General features: G+C 53.4%; 2 protein-coding genes across 3 annotated transcripts; both read left to right on the forward strand.

Moving 5' to 3' along the window:
• The first annotated feature begins 2,715 nt into the window (after positions 1–2,715).
• On the forward strand, positions 2,716–9,068 carry Cdc34 (cell division cycle 34, ubiquitin conjugating enzyme). Its single transcript, XM_021174221.3, has 5 exons — positions 2,716–3,491; positions 5,837–5,923; positions 6,006–6,103; positions 6,233–6,367; positions 8,821–9,068. Exons 1-5 carry the CDS (start codon positions 3,315–3,317, stop codon positions 9,029–9,031), a joined length of 708 nt encoding a protein of 235 aa, XP_021029880.1. The 5' UTR covers positions 2,716–3,314; the 3' UTR covers positions 9,032–9,068.
• A 260-nt stretch (positions 9,069–9,328) lies between these two features.
• Gzmm (granzyme M) lies at positions 9,329–16,039 on the forward strand. Of its 2 annotated transcripts, none has more exons than XM_085842970.1 (5): positions 9,329–10,420; positions 13,782–13,941; positions 14,906–15,044; positions 15,133–15,399; positions 15,781–16,039. In XM_085842970.1, exons 1-5 carry the CDS (start codon positions 10,366–10,368, stop codon positions 15,952–15,954), a joined length of 795 nt encoding a protein of 264 aa, XP_085699096.1. In that variant the 5' UTR covers positions 9,329–10,365; the 3' UTR covers positions 15,955–16,039. The 2 variants fall into 2 exon arrangements, with proteins under 2 accessions (XP_085699096.1, XP_085699097.1); XM_085842971.1 differs by having other exon boundaries at positions 13,785–13,941.
• The last annotated feature ends 1,049 nt before the right edge of the window (positions 16,040–17,088 follow it).

Here is a 17,088-nt window from a genome sequence, read left to right on the forward strand (position 1 = left end):
CTGAGGATCCTAGGAGAGTCTCTAATTCCAGACACTGCACTCAGACCCACCTACCAGTTTCCTACAGCATGTCCATTGGAAGTGGCAGGTCCCCAAGTTCTGAGGACCACACAGAGATTTATTAACAGTCATTCTCCTGGGCTGGTGAGATGGCTCAGTGGGTAAGAGCACCCGACTGCTCTTCCGAAGGTCCAGAGTTCAAATCCCAGCAACCACATGGTGGCTCACAACCATCTGCAACGAGATCTGGCGCCCTCTTCTGGAGTGTCTGAAGACAGCTACAGTGTACTTACATATAATAAATAAATCTTTAAAAAAAAAAAAAAAACAGTCATTCTCCTTTGGGCAAAGTTGTCCACGCAAAGCAAGTAGCTCTACAACCTCACTCTCCCTGTTCCTCAAAGAACCATAGCAGTATGCTTAGCTGTTGCCTCCAAACCCAGTCATGTGTATTCCTGTGATATCACTGAGATATAAACACAAGAGAGTTTCACACATTTCTTCTTTAATGAGACAGTCTTGTGTCGCCCAGATTAGCCATCTCATTATGTAGCCGAGGATAACCTTGAACTCCTGATCCTCTTGCCTCCACTTCCCAGGTGCCAAGATATCAGGTATGAGCCACCATGCCTGACTCATGTGGTGCTGGGAATGAAATTCAGTATTTTGCTTGCTGGGCCAGCTCTACTATCTACAAGCACTCTGCCCAAACCCAAGCCCCAGCCCAGCCCCACCCCAAACCACACCAGCCTAGCCTCATCCCTGATCCAGCCTAGACTCAGCCCAAACTCACCCCAGCCTCAGATCCAGCCCAGAGCCAGCCTAGCCTCAACCTCAACCCCAGTCTAGACCCAGCCTACTATCAACTCCAGCTCCAACCCTAAACCCCTGCCTGGCCCCAGCAAGAATTTTCTATACCATTTCATCCTTCGCTTCTTACAGATGGGAAGCCTGGTTTTGGAGGGCTACATCCAAGGTTACCATGAACCTAAACTTGAACATAAAGCTGTTCCTTGGCAGGTGACAAAAGGCCCAATTCCCAACACTCAGGAGGCAGAAGCAGATGGATCTCTGAGTTTGAGGCTAGCCTGATCTACAGAGCAAGTTCCAGGTCTGCCAAGACTACATAGAGAAACCCTGTGTTGGTGGCACACACCTTTAATCCCAGCACTCGGGAGGCACAGACAGGCGGATTTCTGACTTTGAGGCCAGCCTGGTCTACAAAGTTGAGTTCCAGGACAGCCAGGGCTACACAGAGAAACCTTGTATCCAAAAACCAAAAGCCAAAAACCAAAAGAAAAAAAAAAAAAAGAAAGAAAGAAAGCAAGCAAGCAAGCCTGGGGCAGAAGGATCACACACACATTCTACACTTATCTAGATTTCAAACTGAGTTCAAGGCCAGCCTGAAATGGTCCCACAATCCCTGCCCAGACCTCCTAGCCCTGTTCCTAGGATGTGCCCAGGACTAAGGCTTATGGACCATTCCCTGCAGCTTGGGGTGGGGGCAGCCAGAATGTTCTGACTGGATGTCCCCTTGCTGTGAGGAGACCTGGATTATCCTCATCAGATGACAAATGTTTGTGACTGGGGACTTGGATCATGACATCCATGTCCTAACATGCCAAGGTAGATGACCCCAGTCACCAGAAGCCAGGCCAGTACCCTTCCCAGATGCTCAATACCCAGCATTCACGATGTCTCTGAAGCCCAGGTGCAGGCTCGCCTGGGAGTAGGGAGAAGTATGTTCCACCTGAAGGGAGGGGCACCCTGTCCGTTTATACATCAAGGGCTTCCTAAGTGCAGGCTGTGGGAGTGGTCATCTCAGACACACAGAGAGGAAAACCTGGGCTACTTGCTATGTGCTGACAACTAGGTGACAGTGTAAGATGGGCAGTCTGACATGCACAACAGGGGCAGATACTTCTGGAAGTCCTTGGAAAAGAGCGTGACCAGAAAGACTTCTAGCCCAAGGGTCTAGGGCTCCCAGGGGAAGGGCAGCCAAGGTAGTGCCACACATGAAGTGACATTGGACCCTGGGCTCTTCCCTGGTCATATCAACCAGCCCCACCTTTGACACCGTTTCCCTGTCCCCAAACAGGTCTACCTGCTATCCCCGACAGGACAGGATGTCCAAGCACCTGTGGTGGGAGCTGCCCTTTCACAGCCCCAAGTGTTGATGCAGCTGTAGTCCTCCAGAACGCCCACAGTCAGGGTGAGTGGCCAGCACAGCCTAGGGCCAGAACCACCCACCCCTAGAGGTCACGGGTACACCACACACACACACCCTGCTGCAAGGCTTAAATATGCTGCCACCACCAATACTAATGACCAAATGTCCAAGGAGTTATGGGTGTCTGTGCTGAACAACCTCAGGGTCTTTGTCTGTTCCGGATCCTGTGAACTTTTGGGTTATGCCTCACCACTGCTTTCTGGTCGATTTAAGCAAGATTAGGGTGTGGTCAAAGGTCAACCTGAAGGGGTTCAGACTCCACCTCCTGGAAGCCACGTCTGCAAACCCCAAGTCGTTGATTCCGTGCGCTTCTACCTGAGTCCATAGAGACCAAATGGGGCCATCTAAAGCTTCATGCTTGAAAACAAGGGCGGATCCTGCTCCGCTCCCGCACAAGCCACGCCCAATTCCCCACCCACAACCACGCCCCCTGAACGTCACAAAAAAGGCCCCCAAAGCCGCAGCTGCCAGACCGCAGCGCGCAGCTGGGCCCTGCCCGCCACCCCGCACACAGGCATCCGCGGAGCTCTTCCGGCCGGAGGCAACGGCGGCCTCCCGAGCTTCGGAAACGCAAGGCGCCTGCGCGGCAGGGCGGGGGACGACGACTACACTTCCCGGTGTGCCCCGCGGGCGGGCGCGCAGACACATTCCGGACCCGGTGGAGGCGTCGCACAGGCGCATTTTAGACCCGGCAGTGGCGCGCAGGTGCATTTCCGGCCCGGCAGCAGCGGCGCGCAGCCGCACTCTAGGCCCGGGTGTGGCACGCAAGCGCTTTCGGGGCCCGAAGGAGGCACGCAGGCGCATTCGGGGTCGGGAGCCGGTGCGCAGGCGCATTCGAGGCCCGGCGGCTGCGGCGCGCAGGCGCGTTAGGCGCGGGCCGGGCCGGGCCGAAGCGAGCGCCGGGCGGGCAGCGGCGCCAGAGCGAGTGGAGCCTTCGGGGTCCCCGGGTGGCGGCGGCGGCGGCGCAGAGGAGGAAGGCGGCGGCTCTCCCCCTGCCGGCGCGCGACCCGGTCCGTCCCGCGAGCTCGCGCCGGTCCCGCGGCCCGGCCCAGCCCCGGGCCCCTCCGCCGCCGCCGCCACCGCCATGGCCCGGCCGCTGGTGCCAAGCTCGCAGAAAGCGCTGCTGCTGGAACTGAAGGGGCTGCAGGAGGAGCCGGTGGAGGGCTTCCGGGTGACGCTGGTGGACGAGGGTGACCTGTACAACTGGGAGGTGGCCATCTTCGGCCCCCCCAACACCTACTATGAAGGCGGCTACTTCAAGGTGAGCGGAGCCTCAGTTTCCTCTTTGTGCCTGCCTCTCTCCCAGGCCCCTCGTGCAAAGCGGCTCCTCCCTTTTTTGTTGGTACGTGCTGATCTTACCCCGGGGACTGGTCTCCCTAGGCTGTCCTCCAACGGGCTACAGGATCAGGGACTGCTAATTTATGCCGCATGCCCAGGCAACCCCCCACCACGAGACGCAGGGGCCTCTAGAGCCTGCTGCTGGTCAGCGTGTTCCCAGGCTGTCCTGCACTAGACTAAACTTGTACCTGGGAAAGAATATTTCCCTGTTGTCCCCACCCTTCCAGCATGCTTCTGGTGAAGGGTCTCCCCAGGGACAGTTGCTTTCCTTCTTGTCTCGTCTCCCCCCGTCCCCCGTCCCCCCTACCCCAAGACACAGAAGCCTCTGGAGCCCCCTGCTGGCAAACATGTTCCCCAGGTTGTGCCTCACCCTACCAGCATGTGGTGAAACCTGGAAAGGTTCTTAGGTTGTCCCAAGACGTAAAGGACCACGGGCAGCTGCTAGCTGGTATCCCAAGGCCCTGCCCCCTACGCTGGAACACAGAACCAGGGCAGCCGCTGGCCTCTGTGTCCCCAGAGAAGGGACGTGTAGCCTGGACAGCCACCTGCTCCAGTTCCAGTAGAGGCCCTGATAGGGCCTTGGCTGCCGTGCCTGCTTGGACAACAGCCACCTTTAGCCCTAGCCAGGCTTTATGTAATGCATTCCAAGGGGGCAGTGGGGGCCCACCCTGAATCTTGGAGACACACCCTGGGTTCCTTCCATGGGCCCTGGACCCTAGAGCTCTCTGTTTGCCCCACCCTGACAGCCTTTCTCAGGTTCCACTGAACAGGTGGCTTCTTAGGGGCCTGATTTTTCCTTCTAGATAGTGTCGCCTGCCCTCTGGTGGCTTCAGGCTCAATGCACCAGATGTTCTTGTGGTTGGGAGCAGGGAACACTGGGAAGCCTCCAACACTGGAAATGTGTGGGCAACTATAGGTACCCCCACCAACACAGTTAGATCATCCTGCTTACTCGGGGCTAGAATAACTAGCAGAATCACAGAATCTCATGCTAGGGCCAAAAGGGACAAGATGAGAACCGGGTGGATGCACAAATTCCAGTCAATCTAGGGTCCCTAGTGTAGGGCCATGGCAGATATTTGTTCTGTGTCTTCCTTTGTGGCTGATGTCCTCACCCTTCCTGGTCAGTGCTTAGAAGACGCAAGTCTACTCATTGAGGGTAATTTTTTACTTAGGGTTTCCAGGTACAGCATGTGGAGAATGGGGGGGAGACAGGTGTAGACACCCTTGCCTCCCACCTGGACGTGGTCTGAATTAAGAAATATCCGGATGCTCTTAGCACCTTGTCTCCTGTGTTTGCTGGGAGGGGCAGTGGGAACTGCCAGAAGGACAAGTTCTGTTCAGAGCAGGGTCACCTGACCTGCTCCTCATCTGTAAAGGGATTGTGGGTAGAGCCTCTTAGACTCACATTATTCTTGAGATAGCTTAGGAGGCTCTGCAAGATGTCAATCAAGTCTGCCAGCGTGGGAGCCTCCTGTATGGTGTGGGTGGCTGAGACATGGGGAGACTCTGTAGGGGCAACTGTGAGTAGCTTCGTCTGGACAGCCCAGCCCGTCTCACTTTGGGGCTGTCCAGGAAGAGGTTGGGAGCACCCTTCCTGTTCCTGAGCCTCAGTTTGCTCATCCTTATAAAGCATCCGAAGCCACAGACGTGAGGGGTGTTCCAGCAATTCCACTTTCCCCTGCTCTCCTGAGACATCAGGGCTGACATGCCACACTAGGTTTGTGTGTGTCAGGCAGATCCTCTACCTTGAATTCCTGGCTAGCTCTGAGGTCAGAGTCCAATCTCCCCAAGGGCTCTACTTGTCCAGGGAACACTAGAAGCTGCCTTTGGGGAGCCCCAAGACTAGGGTAAACCTCAGGCCTTCTTTACCTGGCCAGAGTCTGGGGGGCAGTTGGCAGAGTGAACTTTTAGCCACAAGCAACTGCTGTGGCCAGGCAGATGGTTCCAGCTTGTCTGGTGACTGTCACTCTTGGCTTGGGCCCCTGAGCTTGGATAGTGTTAGTTTTAGGCCTGAGGCTGTCCAGGAGACCTGCTGACTCATTCCTCTAGCTAGCCCACACAAAGTGATACTTACTGCCTGGCCTTTCCTAACCTGGATGTCAGGTCACAGAGGTGCTTTGTGTGTTCCAGTGTACAGAGACTGGGGTTGGCTTCAGGGCCTCAACACCAGAGTCAGCCACTGCTTTTTGTCCCCGTTGGGCATAACCCCTAACTCCAGTGCTCAAGGGGCTGCCATTGAGCCACCCCATTTTCTACCATCTGTAGGCTCGCCTCAAGTTCCCCATCGACTACCCGTATTCCCCACCAGCCTTCCGGTTCCTCACCAAGATGTGGCACCCAAACATCTATGAGGTAAGACGCCTGCCTCAGGCACACTCCACCACACACACCTCCTGCCTCCCTTGCACATGCCTAACCCTCGTCACTCTTACAGACAGGGGACGTGTGCATCTCCATTCTCCATCCCCCAGTTGACGACCCACAGAGTGGGGAGCTGCCCTCAGAGCGGTGGAACCCCACACAGAATGTCAGGTGAGAACTGCCATGGTGTTGTACCATGGGCACCCCCAACACCCTGTACCCTAAGGTCCCTTCTTCCTCGCTCCAGTCTGGAGCCCCCAGAATCTATGGGGAGCTGAGCTTGCACCCACGGCCCCACAGAACCATCCTCCTGAGTGTAATCTCACTGCTGAATGAGCCCAACACCTTCTCGCCTGCCAACGTGGACGCCTCGGTGATGTACAGAAAATGGAAGGAGAGCAAGGGGAAGGACCGCGAGTACACGGACATCATCCGGTGAGCGCTGCTCTCAGCCTGAACAGTACAGCTGGGTCTCTACAATAGATGCTGCCTGCTCTGAAGAGTGACCTGTGTCTTCTGGGTGGGGTGGGGACTGTTGTGTTTCTGTTCTTGCATCCCCAGCTGGATGTGTGGAGGGAGGGCTCTGTAGCCCCCAGAGCACTGAGTTGACCACCTAGTATGGCCAAGATCCTCTCTGCCTTGTGTTTGGCTTAACTCCACGAGTGACTGGGCCCTCTAGGCCACATCCTCACCATCTGACATCACTCGCATTTGTGCTTCTGAAACTTAGAGCAGTTTTGCAAAGTGGGGAGGTCGCTGAGCCCACTGTGAGCCTGTCCTGAGACAGGGACCCAGGCTGCAGCCTGTGCAGTCAGTGAGTGGTAATATCTGTCATCACTTCTCAGCGCCTGTCTGGGGTCAGGCAGTCTCTGCACTCCTCAAGTGAGGTATGACGTTTCACTTGAGATTCTAAGCATGTGACACCCTGCCTCTTATCTAGTCAATGCTGAGTGTTAGTCTTTATTACTTAGCTTTTTTTTTTCCCAAAATTTATTTATTATATGTAAGTACACTGTAGCTGTCTTCAGACACTCCAGGAGAGGATAGGGTATCCGATTTTATTATGGATGGTTGTGAGCCACCATGTGGTTGCTGGGATTTGAACTCAGGACCTTTGGAAGAACAGTTGGCACTCTTTAACTGCTGAGCCATCTCGCCAGCCCCCTATTACTTAGCTTCTGTGTTTTGTTGTTGTTATTGTTGTGGGGATTTGGGGGGTGTGGTTGAGACAGGGTTTCTCTGTATAGCTCTGGCTGTCCTGGAACTCCTCTGTAGACCAGGCTGGCCTCGAACTCAGAAATCTGCCTGCCTCTGCCTCCCAAGTGCTGGGATTAAAGGCATGTGCCACCACTGCCCAGCTAGCTTCTGTGTTTTCTGAGACAGGCTTTCATATAACTCCTTATCTCCTCATGTTCATGATGTCAGGATGACAGCACATGCTACCTCTTAAGTGACCAAGTGCTTGTCTACACAGTGACCCAAACACATGGGGCCTAGTGTTGCCATGCTTGTCAGCCAGTTGCCTGGAGCCACAGACAGGGCAAGCACTTGCTCAGCAGGAGCCCTGTGGCCTTGTCCTGCAGAAGGCAAACCTGCCTTCTCAGAATTGGTATAGGCTGCAACTTGGTAGTCAGTGCTGGTCCAACATGTGCAAGACACTGGGGTTAGAACAAGATGCATGTAGCCACCATCGTCCTGCATGGAGGTATTAGTTATTCAGGAAGGTCTGAGCTCTGTAACAATGGGCAGGTGAGCAAGGGTCCCTTGAAGGCCCTGCAGATCTGTCCCTTTGTTCTCTGTTGAGAGTGGCCTGTAATTTTCTGCCCTCCTGCTCTTCCCCAGCTGGGAAGAAGGCTGATTACCCTGTGTGGTGCTATAGCAGCTCTCCAGCTTCCTGGCAGCCCTTAGCCCAGCTCTCCTGGCTGCTTCCTCATATCCCTGTCCCAGAGCAGTAGCCCCAGGCTATTTTTACCATTCTGACGGCATGACCGTGAGGCCTGTACTACTCCTGAGATTCAACCTGAGAGCCGGTGTCTAGTCATGTCCCTGCCTGGCACAAGGACAGGAGAGCTGGGAGCCTGTGAGAAGGGCCTTGAGGGCGGGTCGGGCTGTTAGAATGAGCTGCTGTCACAGGCTCCCCTCCAACATTGTTTTGTACCCCCATTCCCTCTGGGAAGCTAAGACCAGTGTCAGCTCTGTGCACTGCGACTCTGTCCTGAGGATGGCCTAATCTCTCAGGCACCTGAGGCTCTGTCCCAGGCCCTGATTTCTTTACTTAATTGCTGCCCCCCTGTGCAAGAAGCTCTTATGTGTTGCTTCCCCCGTATCTTTGTTACTTTGTCCGTGGCCTATGGGGCCTAGAACCTCATGAGGTTCTTCTGGGACTGCCCTTCATCAGAGTGCCCCTCAGGTCAGGCTGCAGTTTGGGGGAGTTTGATGTTGGTGTGGTATGTGGGTAGGTGTGTGCTCTTTAACCTGGAACTAGTGTTGTGGCCCCCACAGTACTGGGATAACAGCATGGATCCTCATGTGCCCAGTTGTTTCTGTGGTGCTGGGAGCTGGCCTTGGGTCCTTGTGCTTACACAACAAGCACTCTGACTGCATCACCTCCACTTTTTTTTTTTTTTTTAATGACTGTTGTCATAAGACAGATCCTATTACAGCTGAAGCCACCCTGAGACTCAGCAGGCCTCCTGCCTCAGCCTCCAAGTGCTAACTGACAAACCTGTTTCCCACAGCCAGCTGTGGTTACCTTCCTGCTGGGAGCTGGCCACTCCTTGTCCCCAGGCCCTTTACTCCCTCCCACCTGCTCCCTGCCCTCCATTCAGTGTCTATTTTTGGAATCCCCGTTGTCCTGGGCCATGGCCTCACCTGCTCTGTCTCCCCAGGAAGCAGGTCCTGGGGACCAAGGTGGACGCGGAGCGCGATGGCGTGAAGGTGCCCACTACGCTGGCCGAGTACTGCGTGAAGACCAAGGCGCCGGCGCCCGACGAGGGCTCGGACCTCTTCTACGACGACTACTATGAGGACGGCGAAGTGGAGGAGGCCGACAGCTGCTTTGGGGATGAAGAGGATGACTCTGGCACCGAAGAGTCCTGACCCACGTCCCTGAAATAAACTTACAAATTTTACCTCAGCAGGACCCGTGTGGGCCTCAGGCGACAGACTACCTCACCGAGGTTCCATGTGGGCTCCCATCCCGTGATCCTTAGGTCCTCTTACCCCGTATTCCCCATGGGTTTTCCTCGGCTTTGGAGAAGAGCTGTGGTGCAGGGCAGACACCCCACTCAGCTTTCAGATGATGACAAGCCTGGGAGGCTGGGGACTGACTGCCTGGTGGGGAGCCAGAGACTCCAGCCCAGCCCAAGGAGGGCCAGCACCACAGTCTCCTCTCTGCTTTTGGTGTGTGTGAAATAAAATAAAATAGCTTTCTGAGAAGCTGAGAGAATCAGCCAGGACGCCGGTGGCACTGGGTACTGAGGGCCACCTGGGTAGCCCGGCCAAGGCTGTGGGATGGGCAGGAAGAGATAGTGATAGTGACTGCTCAGGATTGTACAGGGGCCCCAGGCCCAGAAGCAACTTGCTGCCTGCAGATCCCACCTGCCTGCCACCTGGCACTGTGGCTACCTGTGTCCACCTCCATCCTGCAGTCAGAAGGCCTGGGTCCTGAGGCGTGCAGAGGACTAGTATCCCAGCAATCCTTGTGTCCTGGGCACTTCTTCAGCCCCGGGAACTTCAGTTCCTGCCTGAGGAGTCCCTGTGGCAGGCAGCCTGGTGACTCCCCACAGGAGGGACAGGCTGAGTGATGCTCTGACCACATCATGCTGTGCAGGGTGGCTACAGTAACCCAGTGCTGAAATAGCATTGGGTGCCATGTAAAGAAAGGAAAAGAAAGTGTCACTTCCATTGCGTGGGCCTGTTAACTCTCCAGAGTTCCAGTCTCCAGAACAAAGCTGTACTCTACTGAATAGCACTTCATGGGACCCGTGCTACTTATAACTGATCAGAGCCTTCCTCTACCCGTACAATTTGCAGCCAGTCTGATGTACAAAGTTGCAGGGCCAGCAGTAAGGCTCAGTGGGTAGAGGCCTGCTACCAAGCCTAGCACAGGACCTACACGGCTCAAGGAGAGAACTGACCCTGTGAGTCATCCTCTGTGGGGGTTGAGGTCCATTGAGACAGACCCAGTGTTTACCTTACCGGGTGCTAAAAGAAGCTGTGCACCAGAATGAGCATCACTGGGCTATAGTTGCTGCCCCCCAGGCAGGGGGCAGCTTTGACAGCAGAATTGCTTTCTAAAACCACACAGCAGGGTGTGAAGTAGGAGGAGCTGACACTTGTGCAAGGTGGGTGGTACTTGGAAGGCCACCTGTCCCCACAGGAAGAGAGAGTGGGGAGCCCCTTCCCCCAGGGACCACTGATCCTGTGCCAGGATGGAGGTCTGCTGGTCCCTGCTACTCCTGCTGGCCCTGAAAACACTGTGGGCAGGTGAGCATTCAAGGGGAAACAGGCCCAGAGCTGGGTCTCCAGAGGGCTGTGGATGGGAGGCTTTGCGTACAGGGAAATTAGCAGATGATTCTGATCCCTGAGTAAAAGAAAACAGTGTAGAGCCGTGATGGCGCACGCCTTTAATCCCAGCACTTGGGAGGCAGAGGCAGGTGGATTTCTGAGTTCGAGGCCAGCTTGGTCTACAAAGTGAGTTCCAGGACAGCCAGGGCTACACAGAGAAACACTATCTCAAAAAAAAAAAAGAAAACAGCGTAGCCTGGTTACAGGCCTCTGAGCTCAGTATTTGAGGGGTCTGAGGCAGGAGGATTGCCATGAGTTCAATTAGAGTGAGACCCTATCTGAGGAAACAATGGGGTTAAGGATATAGCTTAAGTTGGGGCATATGCCTGATGTACAGAAAGCCTGGGCTCCATACTCCATTCCACCAGGTGTGGTGAAGCACACCTGTCATCCTAGCACTGGAGGTGAAGGACCAGGAATTCAAACCCTTGCTCTACAGTGAGTTTGAGGCCATCTGTGCTACAGAGCCTCCTGAGTACTGACATTAAATGTGTGCGGCTACCACACATGACTTTCTTTTTGTAAAGGTATTGCCATGTAGCCCTGGCTGGCCTGGAATTTATAAGTAAATACCTGCTTCTTGAGTTTGGTCAATGAGAGGCTGTGCTACCATTCTGAGGCCCAGATGACCTATAACTCACTGTAGAGCTGTGTCTCATGCCTGTAACCCCAGCTCTAGGGGACGAGCCACAGGGTCCCTGAGGCTCCGGAAATGTGCTGAATCTGAGCTTCCTCTTCAGTGAGAGGCCTTGCCTCAGTTAAGGTATAGGGTGATGCAGAAAATACCAGACTTGGTCTCTGACCTCCATATATATATACATCTATCTGTATGCATATATCTATTTGAGACAAGATCTCACTATTGTAGTCCTGGCTGACCTGGAACTCACGGAATCTGCTGCTCTCTACCTCGTAAACACTGGGATTGGAGTTATGTGCCACCTCCCGAGTTTTGATGCTTATATTAGTTTGGAATCTTTTAGAACCTCTCCAAAAAACATGGAGGGAGAGAGGAGGTTGGCTTTTGCAAGTATAACAACTTATGGGCTATCCACTGGTCTCTCAGACCACACAGTAGCTTTTTGTCTTGAGAGTCTGTAGAGACCCTAGCACAGTGTAGCCACAACTGATCTCAAACTCCTAGCAATCTGTCTCAGCCTCCCAAGGCCTGCCTTTACAATGGGATTTTAAAATATGAAGAGAGGCTGAGCCTGCACCTCAGAGGACAGAGCAAGCTCTTGTCTAACATTCAAGAGGTCCTGGCTTCCACCAAGCATAGTAGCACATACCTATCTGGGGAGGTAGAAACAGGATTGGGAGTTCAAGGTCATCCTCAGCTACATTAGTTCCTGGCTAACCTGGGCTACTTGAGACATTGTCTGAAAAGAAAAGTTTTGGTTTTTAAGGGGGAAAAAAAAAGGAAGCACTCATTGGGTGGGAGACTTCCTTGGGTGGTGAAAAGCTATTCAGTTGTGGGTGGTAGCCGCAAGTTCTGTAGACAAAGGTCAGCCTGCCAGTTTGTGAACTGGGCCCCATCAAGTGGCAGGGGTGACACTCTGCCAGAGAATATTCGGTTTCTCTTTAGACTTGGTTTGAGTTTCTTCATCCTTTTTTTTTTTTTTTTTTCTTAAAGAATTGCTGGGCTGAGCTAGAGTGATGACTCAGTTGGTTAAGAGTGCTGACTGCTCTTCCAGAGGTTCTGAGTTCAATTCCCAGCAACCACATGGTGGCTCACAACCATCTGTAATGGGATCTCTTCTGGTGTGTGTCTGAAGATAGCTACAGTGTACTCACATAAATAAAAAATAAATCTTAAAAAAAAAAAAAAAGAATTGCTGGGCCCAAGGTAGTGCAGCACACCTTTAATCCCAGCACTCAGGAGGCAGAGGCAGGTGGATCTCTGAATTCTTGACCAGCCTGGTCTACAGACAGCCAGAGAGAAACCCTATCTCTAAAATAAAGCTTCAAGAATTATATAGAACAAAGAACTCTGCCCTCTTCTATGTGTAAAGGCCCTGGGATGGGCAGCAGATCCATCAAAGTATTGATGGGCCCTTAAAAGCTGCCTGTAACACCTGTGGACTGGCCATGTAGCTCCGAGCAAAGTGGGGTCTCCAAAGCATGATGGAAATCAAGGAGACTTGAGTTGGATCACAAATTCTTATCAATACTTATTTTAAATTCTGTTTTGTTTGAAACAGTTTTCTCTGTGTGCTCTGGCTGTCCTAGAACTCCCTCTGTAGACCAAGCGGGCCTCAAACTCAGAGATGCCTCTGGACTGAGATTAAAGTCTGGCTTATTTAAAATTTTTAATCTGATCCTATTTCTATGGACCACTAGACCTGGATTCTGTGGTTTGGAGGGACTGGAACCCAGGGCTTTGTGTATGGTAGGCAAGTGTTCTACCCACTGAGCCCAGCCTGGTAGTCTATATCAACCCTTCAAAGAAGTTTGCAGAGAAACAACTCACACAATGCACAGCTCACTGAAATCCAGAAGCCAGAGAAGAATGCAGACACTCCCACATCCCCCAGAAACACTCATGCCCACACCCTAGCACCCGCAAATCCACATCCTGTCAGAGTTTCACACTGTGACTTTGTGACTGATTCTCCCCCTAAGCATCATATTCTCAAGGCCCTGCCAAGTGTCAGAATCCCACTCCTGTCTGTGGCTATGTAATATTCCAGCGTGTGAATCAGTTCCTCGTGTGTGTGTGTGTGTGTGTGTGTGTGTGTGTGTGTGTGTGTGTATGTGTGTGTGTGTGTGTAAGGGTGAGTGCAATGCCCAAAGAGGCCAGAAGAGGGCACCTGATCCCCTGGATCCTATGGCTACCAAGTAAGGGCATATGTTTATATGTGTACATACGTATGTACATATACATATATATATATACACACACACACATACACATGTATGTATGTATATATGTGGAAGGGTGAGTGCAATGTCCCAAAGAGGCATCTGATTCCCTAGAGCTGGAGTTCCAGGTACCTGTGAGCTGCCTGGTATGGGTGGTGGAAATTGTATGGGTGGTGGAAATTGACCTCAGTTCTCTGCCAGAGCAGATAGTTATCTCACCCTCTGAGCTCCTCATTCACACTTTAAGCCTGGCCTCTGACAGCTGAATAGTGTCTGACTGAGCCTTGGAGCCCTGTGGTGTTTGGGCAGGGATCAGTGGGGACTTCAGACAGCTGACCTGCCAGATTCAGGTCTTCCAGGCTCAGCAGAAGGCTGGGATGCGGCACCTCCAAACAGCTCTCTCCCCCCCTCTTTTCAGCAGGCAACAGATTTGAGACCCAGATCATTGGGGGTCGAGAAGCAGTCCCGCACTCCCGCCCATACATGGCCTCTCTACAGAAAGCCAAGTCCCATGTGTGTGGGGGAGTCCTCGTGCATCGGAAGTGGGTATTGACAGCTGCCCACTGCCTGTCTGAGCCGTGAGTATCCCTCTCCATGTCCCACAGTGGCTGCAGGCACTGAAGGACTTAGCCCAACCCTCTCTAGGCTGTATAGGCTGTGGGTTCAGGTTGGGTGGGTCACGTGGTACAGGAAAGGACACCTCCTTCCAACCCTTTCTGTGACACCTGGTAACTTGTGAAAGCCAGCCTTCCAGTAAGACAGAGCCAGCCAGCTAGGCATGATGGCGCATGCCTTTAATCCCAGCACTCGGGAGGCAGAGGCAGGCGGATTTCTGAGTTCGAGGCTAGCCTGGTCTACAGAGTGAGTTCCAGGACAGCCAGGGCTATACAGAGAAACCCTGTCTTGAAAACACCAAAAAAAAAAAAAAGACAGAGCCATCAAGAAGCCATTAAATAAATAGATCCATCTTGATAGGGCTGGTAGAGTGACTGCTCATGCGGGTCTCACCCTCAACACTAAAGAAAACAAGAGCCCAGAGCAAAAGGAGGTAGCTCTTGGGCATGACCGCATATGCGGTCCCAGCTCTCAAGGAACCTGAGGCATGTAGATCTCTACCTGACCTGCACAATTCCAGGCTACATAGTAAGATCTTATCTTAAAACCAAAAGGGATTATTAGCTCATGTGTTTCAGAAGGCTAAGCTTCAGCTTGATCCAGGTATTTATCTGAGGTTCTCTCACGTGGCTTGCAAGTGTGACATAGTCTTACGTAAAGAGGTTATTTCTCTGTAGTGTGGACAATGCAGGAAGGCAACACAAGTCGACTGACCCTCAAGCCTAATCACAAAAGAGAGGCTGCAGGTGGGGGATGGGTACTAAATCCCCCAATTGGGCGCTGGGTGAGAGCCAGAGAGGAGGACGGAGAAGAAGGGAGATGTCCTGCCAGGTGTGGACTGGGGAGGCTGCCATGGATGTGTGGAAAGGGGGAAATGGCAGTTCTCAGGCTGTGGGCAGTTGTGGGTGAGCAAGGTTTGCATTGCAGGCTACAGAACCTGAAGCTGGTGCTTGGCCTGCACAACCTCCATGATCTCCAAGATCCTGGCTTCACCTTCTACATCCAGGAAGCCATTAAACACCCTGGCTACAACCACAAATATGAGAACGACCTGGCACTGCTTAAGGTGCGGGCGAGATGGGGTGGGGTAGCTGAGGGACTGCCATAGTAGCCTGGCTTCTATCTGCCACTTACTGGTCCTCCTGCCCCCACAGCTGGATAGACGAGTGCAGCCCAGCAAGAATATCAAACCACTAGCTCTGCCAAGAAAGCCCCGATCCAAGCCAGCAGAAGGTACCTGGTGCAGCACAGCTGGCTGGGGAATGACCCGCCAGGGTGGGCCCCAGGCCAGGGCCCTGCAGGAGTTGGATCTACGTGTGCTGGACACCCGAATGTGTAACAACAGCCGCTTCTGGAACGGTGTCCTCATAGACAGCATGCTATGCTTAAAGGCTGAGAACAAGAGCCAAGCCCCCTGCAAGGTGAGAAGGATGGCCTGTAGGCCTGGCCTGGACAGCTGCCCCAACCAGCCTCTGACACCCTGGGGAGTGGAAGGAGGGTGGGACTAACATTCACCTCCCTTCTCAGACACGGAAACTGGGAGGGTAAAATACCCTGGTCTAGGTTGGAAGTCAGGAAGCCGGAGAATTGTGGTTTGAAATCCAGTACCATAGATTAGGCATCTGGGCCTAGAGCAAAGGCCCTGGGATACAAAGGAGAGGAGAGAGAAGGGAAAGGAAGAGGGAAAGAGACAGGAAGGCAAGGGTGCACATAGAGCTTACAAGAGGCCCCAGCACCTCCCAGGCCCCTGCTCCCCAACTGCAGGCACAGAGGCTGACTTGTGTGTCCCTCACCTCTTGCAGGGTGACTCTGGAGGGCCCCTGGTGTGTGGCAAAGGCCAGGTGGATGGGATCCTGTCTTTCAGCTCCAAAACCTGCACAGACACCTTCAAGCCGCCTGTGGCCACTGCTGTAGCCCCCTACAGATCCTGGATCAGGAAGGTCATAGGTCACTGGTCACCCCAACCTTTGGCCTGATGTCCCAGATGATCTGGGACACCATTCTCGATGGCGGGGGGCCGGGAAGGGACTAGGTGTGCCTCTGAGGACCAATAAATCCTGATATATCTGTTGAGTCCACCCCTGTCTGCCTCTGGCTTCTGCAAACCTCCATTCCCTCTATAATGATGAAGGTGACCCTTCAGGAGGGCTGTCAGGAGAGTCCTGGGACACAGGCCTGCTGGGAGGCAGAGCAAGAGCAATTACAACAGTGTGGCCAGCAGAGGGTGCAAGCTACCCTCTGTGTCTATCACATGAGGTGGGAGGAGATGGGAGGCTTCACATGGACCGTCCCCAACTTCTGCTTTACTGACACCTTGACAGGAGCAGCCAAAGTGTCACTCCAGTGGGTATTAGTAGACCCAGCATCCGTTCCAGAACATTCCATCACTGTGCTTCCGACTCACACGAAGCCCCATTCCCTCCCTGATCCGCACAAACCTCCCTGGACTCTTCCTGCCTGCCATGTCTGCTCACACTGTATGGCCTTTGTGTCAAGGTCTACATTGAGCTTGATGTCCTCAAAGTCCCTTCTTATGGTGGTGGGGGTAAGACCCTCCCACCTCTACCTAGTTTCCTTGGGCTCTAAATTAACTTGACAAAAAAATGCATTGGCAGGAAAGAAACCTTCACAAGTCTATTAGAGAAGTTAGTGCCAAGCATGCCTGGAAAACATGGCCCTCAGCCCAGTCCTGTCAGCTCTGTGTTGGGAGGCTGAGGTAGGATTGCGTTCATTCCAAAGTCAACCCGGGCTGCCTGCGAAACAGCCCGTCTCAAGGTGGGGGGCACCTATCTCTGCAGCCTTCTCCCAGAACATTCTTTTCTTCCTCTGAGAGAGAGTTCCACACAGCCCAGGCTGGCCTCAAACACCCTGTGTCTAAGGTAGCCGAGGATGACCTTGAGGTCCTGGTGTGCCTGCTTCCACCTCCTAGATGCTGGGGTGACAGGCCTGTTCCACAAGTCCTCTTGAGCCTGGTGCTAGGGAGCATGCTCCACTGCGCTAACCCCCTTCTTTCTTGCACAAAAACAGCTTTGTGAGAACAGGAAGTCTGTAAAAGGCCAGCCAGGAGTCAGAGGGCGGAATTACAGCATTGAAGCTTAAATGCCTTGGAG

The sequence above is a fragment of the Mus caroli genome, unplaced genomic scaffold (genome assembly GCF_978045245.1).
Source record: "Mus caroli unplaced genomic scaffold, Mus_caroli_1 scaffold_9, whole genome shotgun sequence".
In the NCBI taxonomy this organism is placed as follows: Eukaryota; Metazoa; Chordata; class Mammalia; order Rodentia; family Muridae; genus Mus; species Mus caroli.

Bases quoted from the DNA above. Each gene is read 5' to 3' on its own strand.
- Cdc34 (XM_021174221.3), top strand. From the start codon at position 3,315: ATGGCCCGGCCGCTGGTGCCAAGCTCGCAGAAAGCGCTGCTGCTGGAA. The intron at 5,924-6,005 runs GTAAGACGCCTG...TCACTCTTACAG, and splicing joins GGCACCCAAACATCTATGAG to ACAGGGGACGTGTGCATCTC. The intron at 6,368-8,820 runs GTGAGCGCTGCT...CTGTCTCCCCAG, and splicing joins GAGTACACGGACATCATCCG to GAAGCAGGTCCTGGGGACCA.
- Gzmm (XM_085842970.1), top strand. From the start codon at position 10,366: ATGGAGGTCTGCTGGTCCCTGCTACTCCTGCTGGCCCTGAAAACACTG. The intron at 13,942-14,905 runs GTGAGTATCCCT...TTTGCATTGCAG, and splicing joins GCCCACTGCCTGTCTGAGCC to GCTACAGAACCTGAAGCTGG. The intron at 15,045-15,132 runs GTGCGGGCGAGA...CTGCCCCCACAG, and splicing joins ACGACCTGGCACTGCTTAAG to CTGGATAGACGAGTGCAGCC.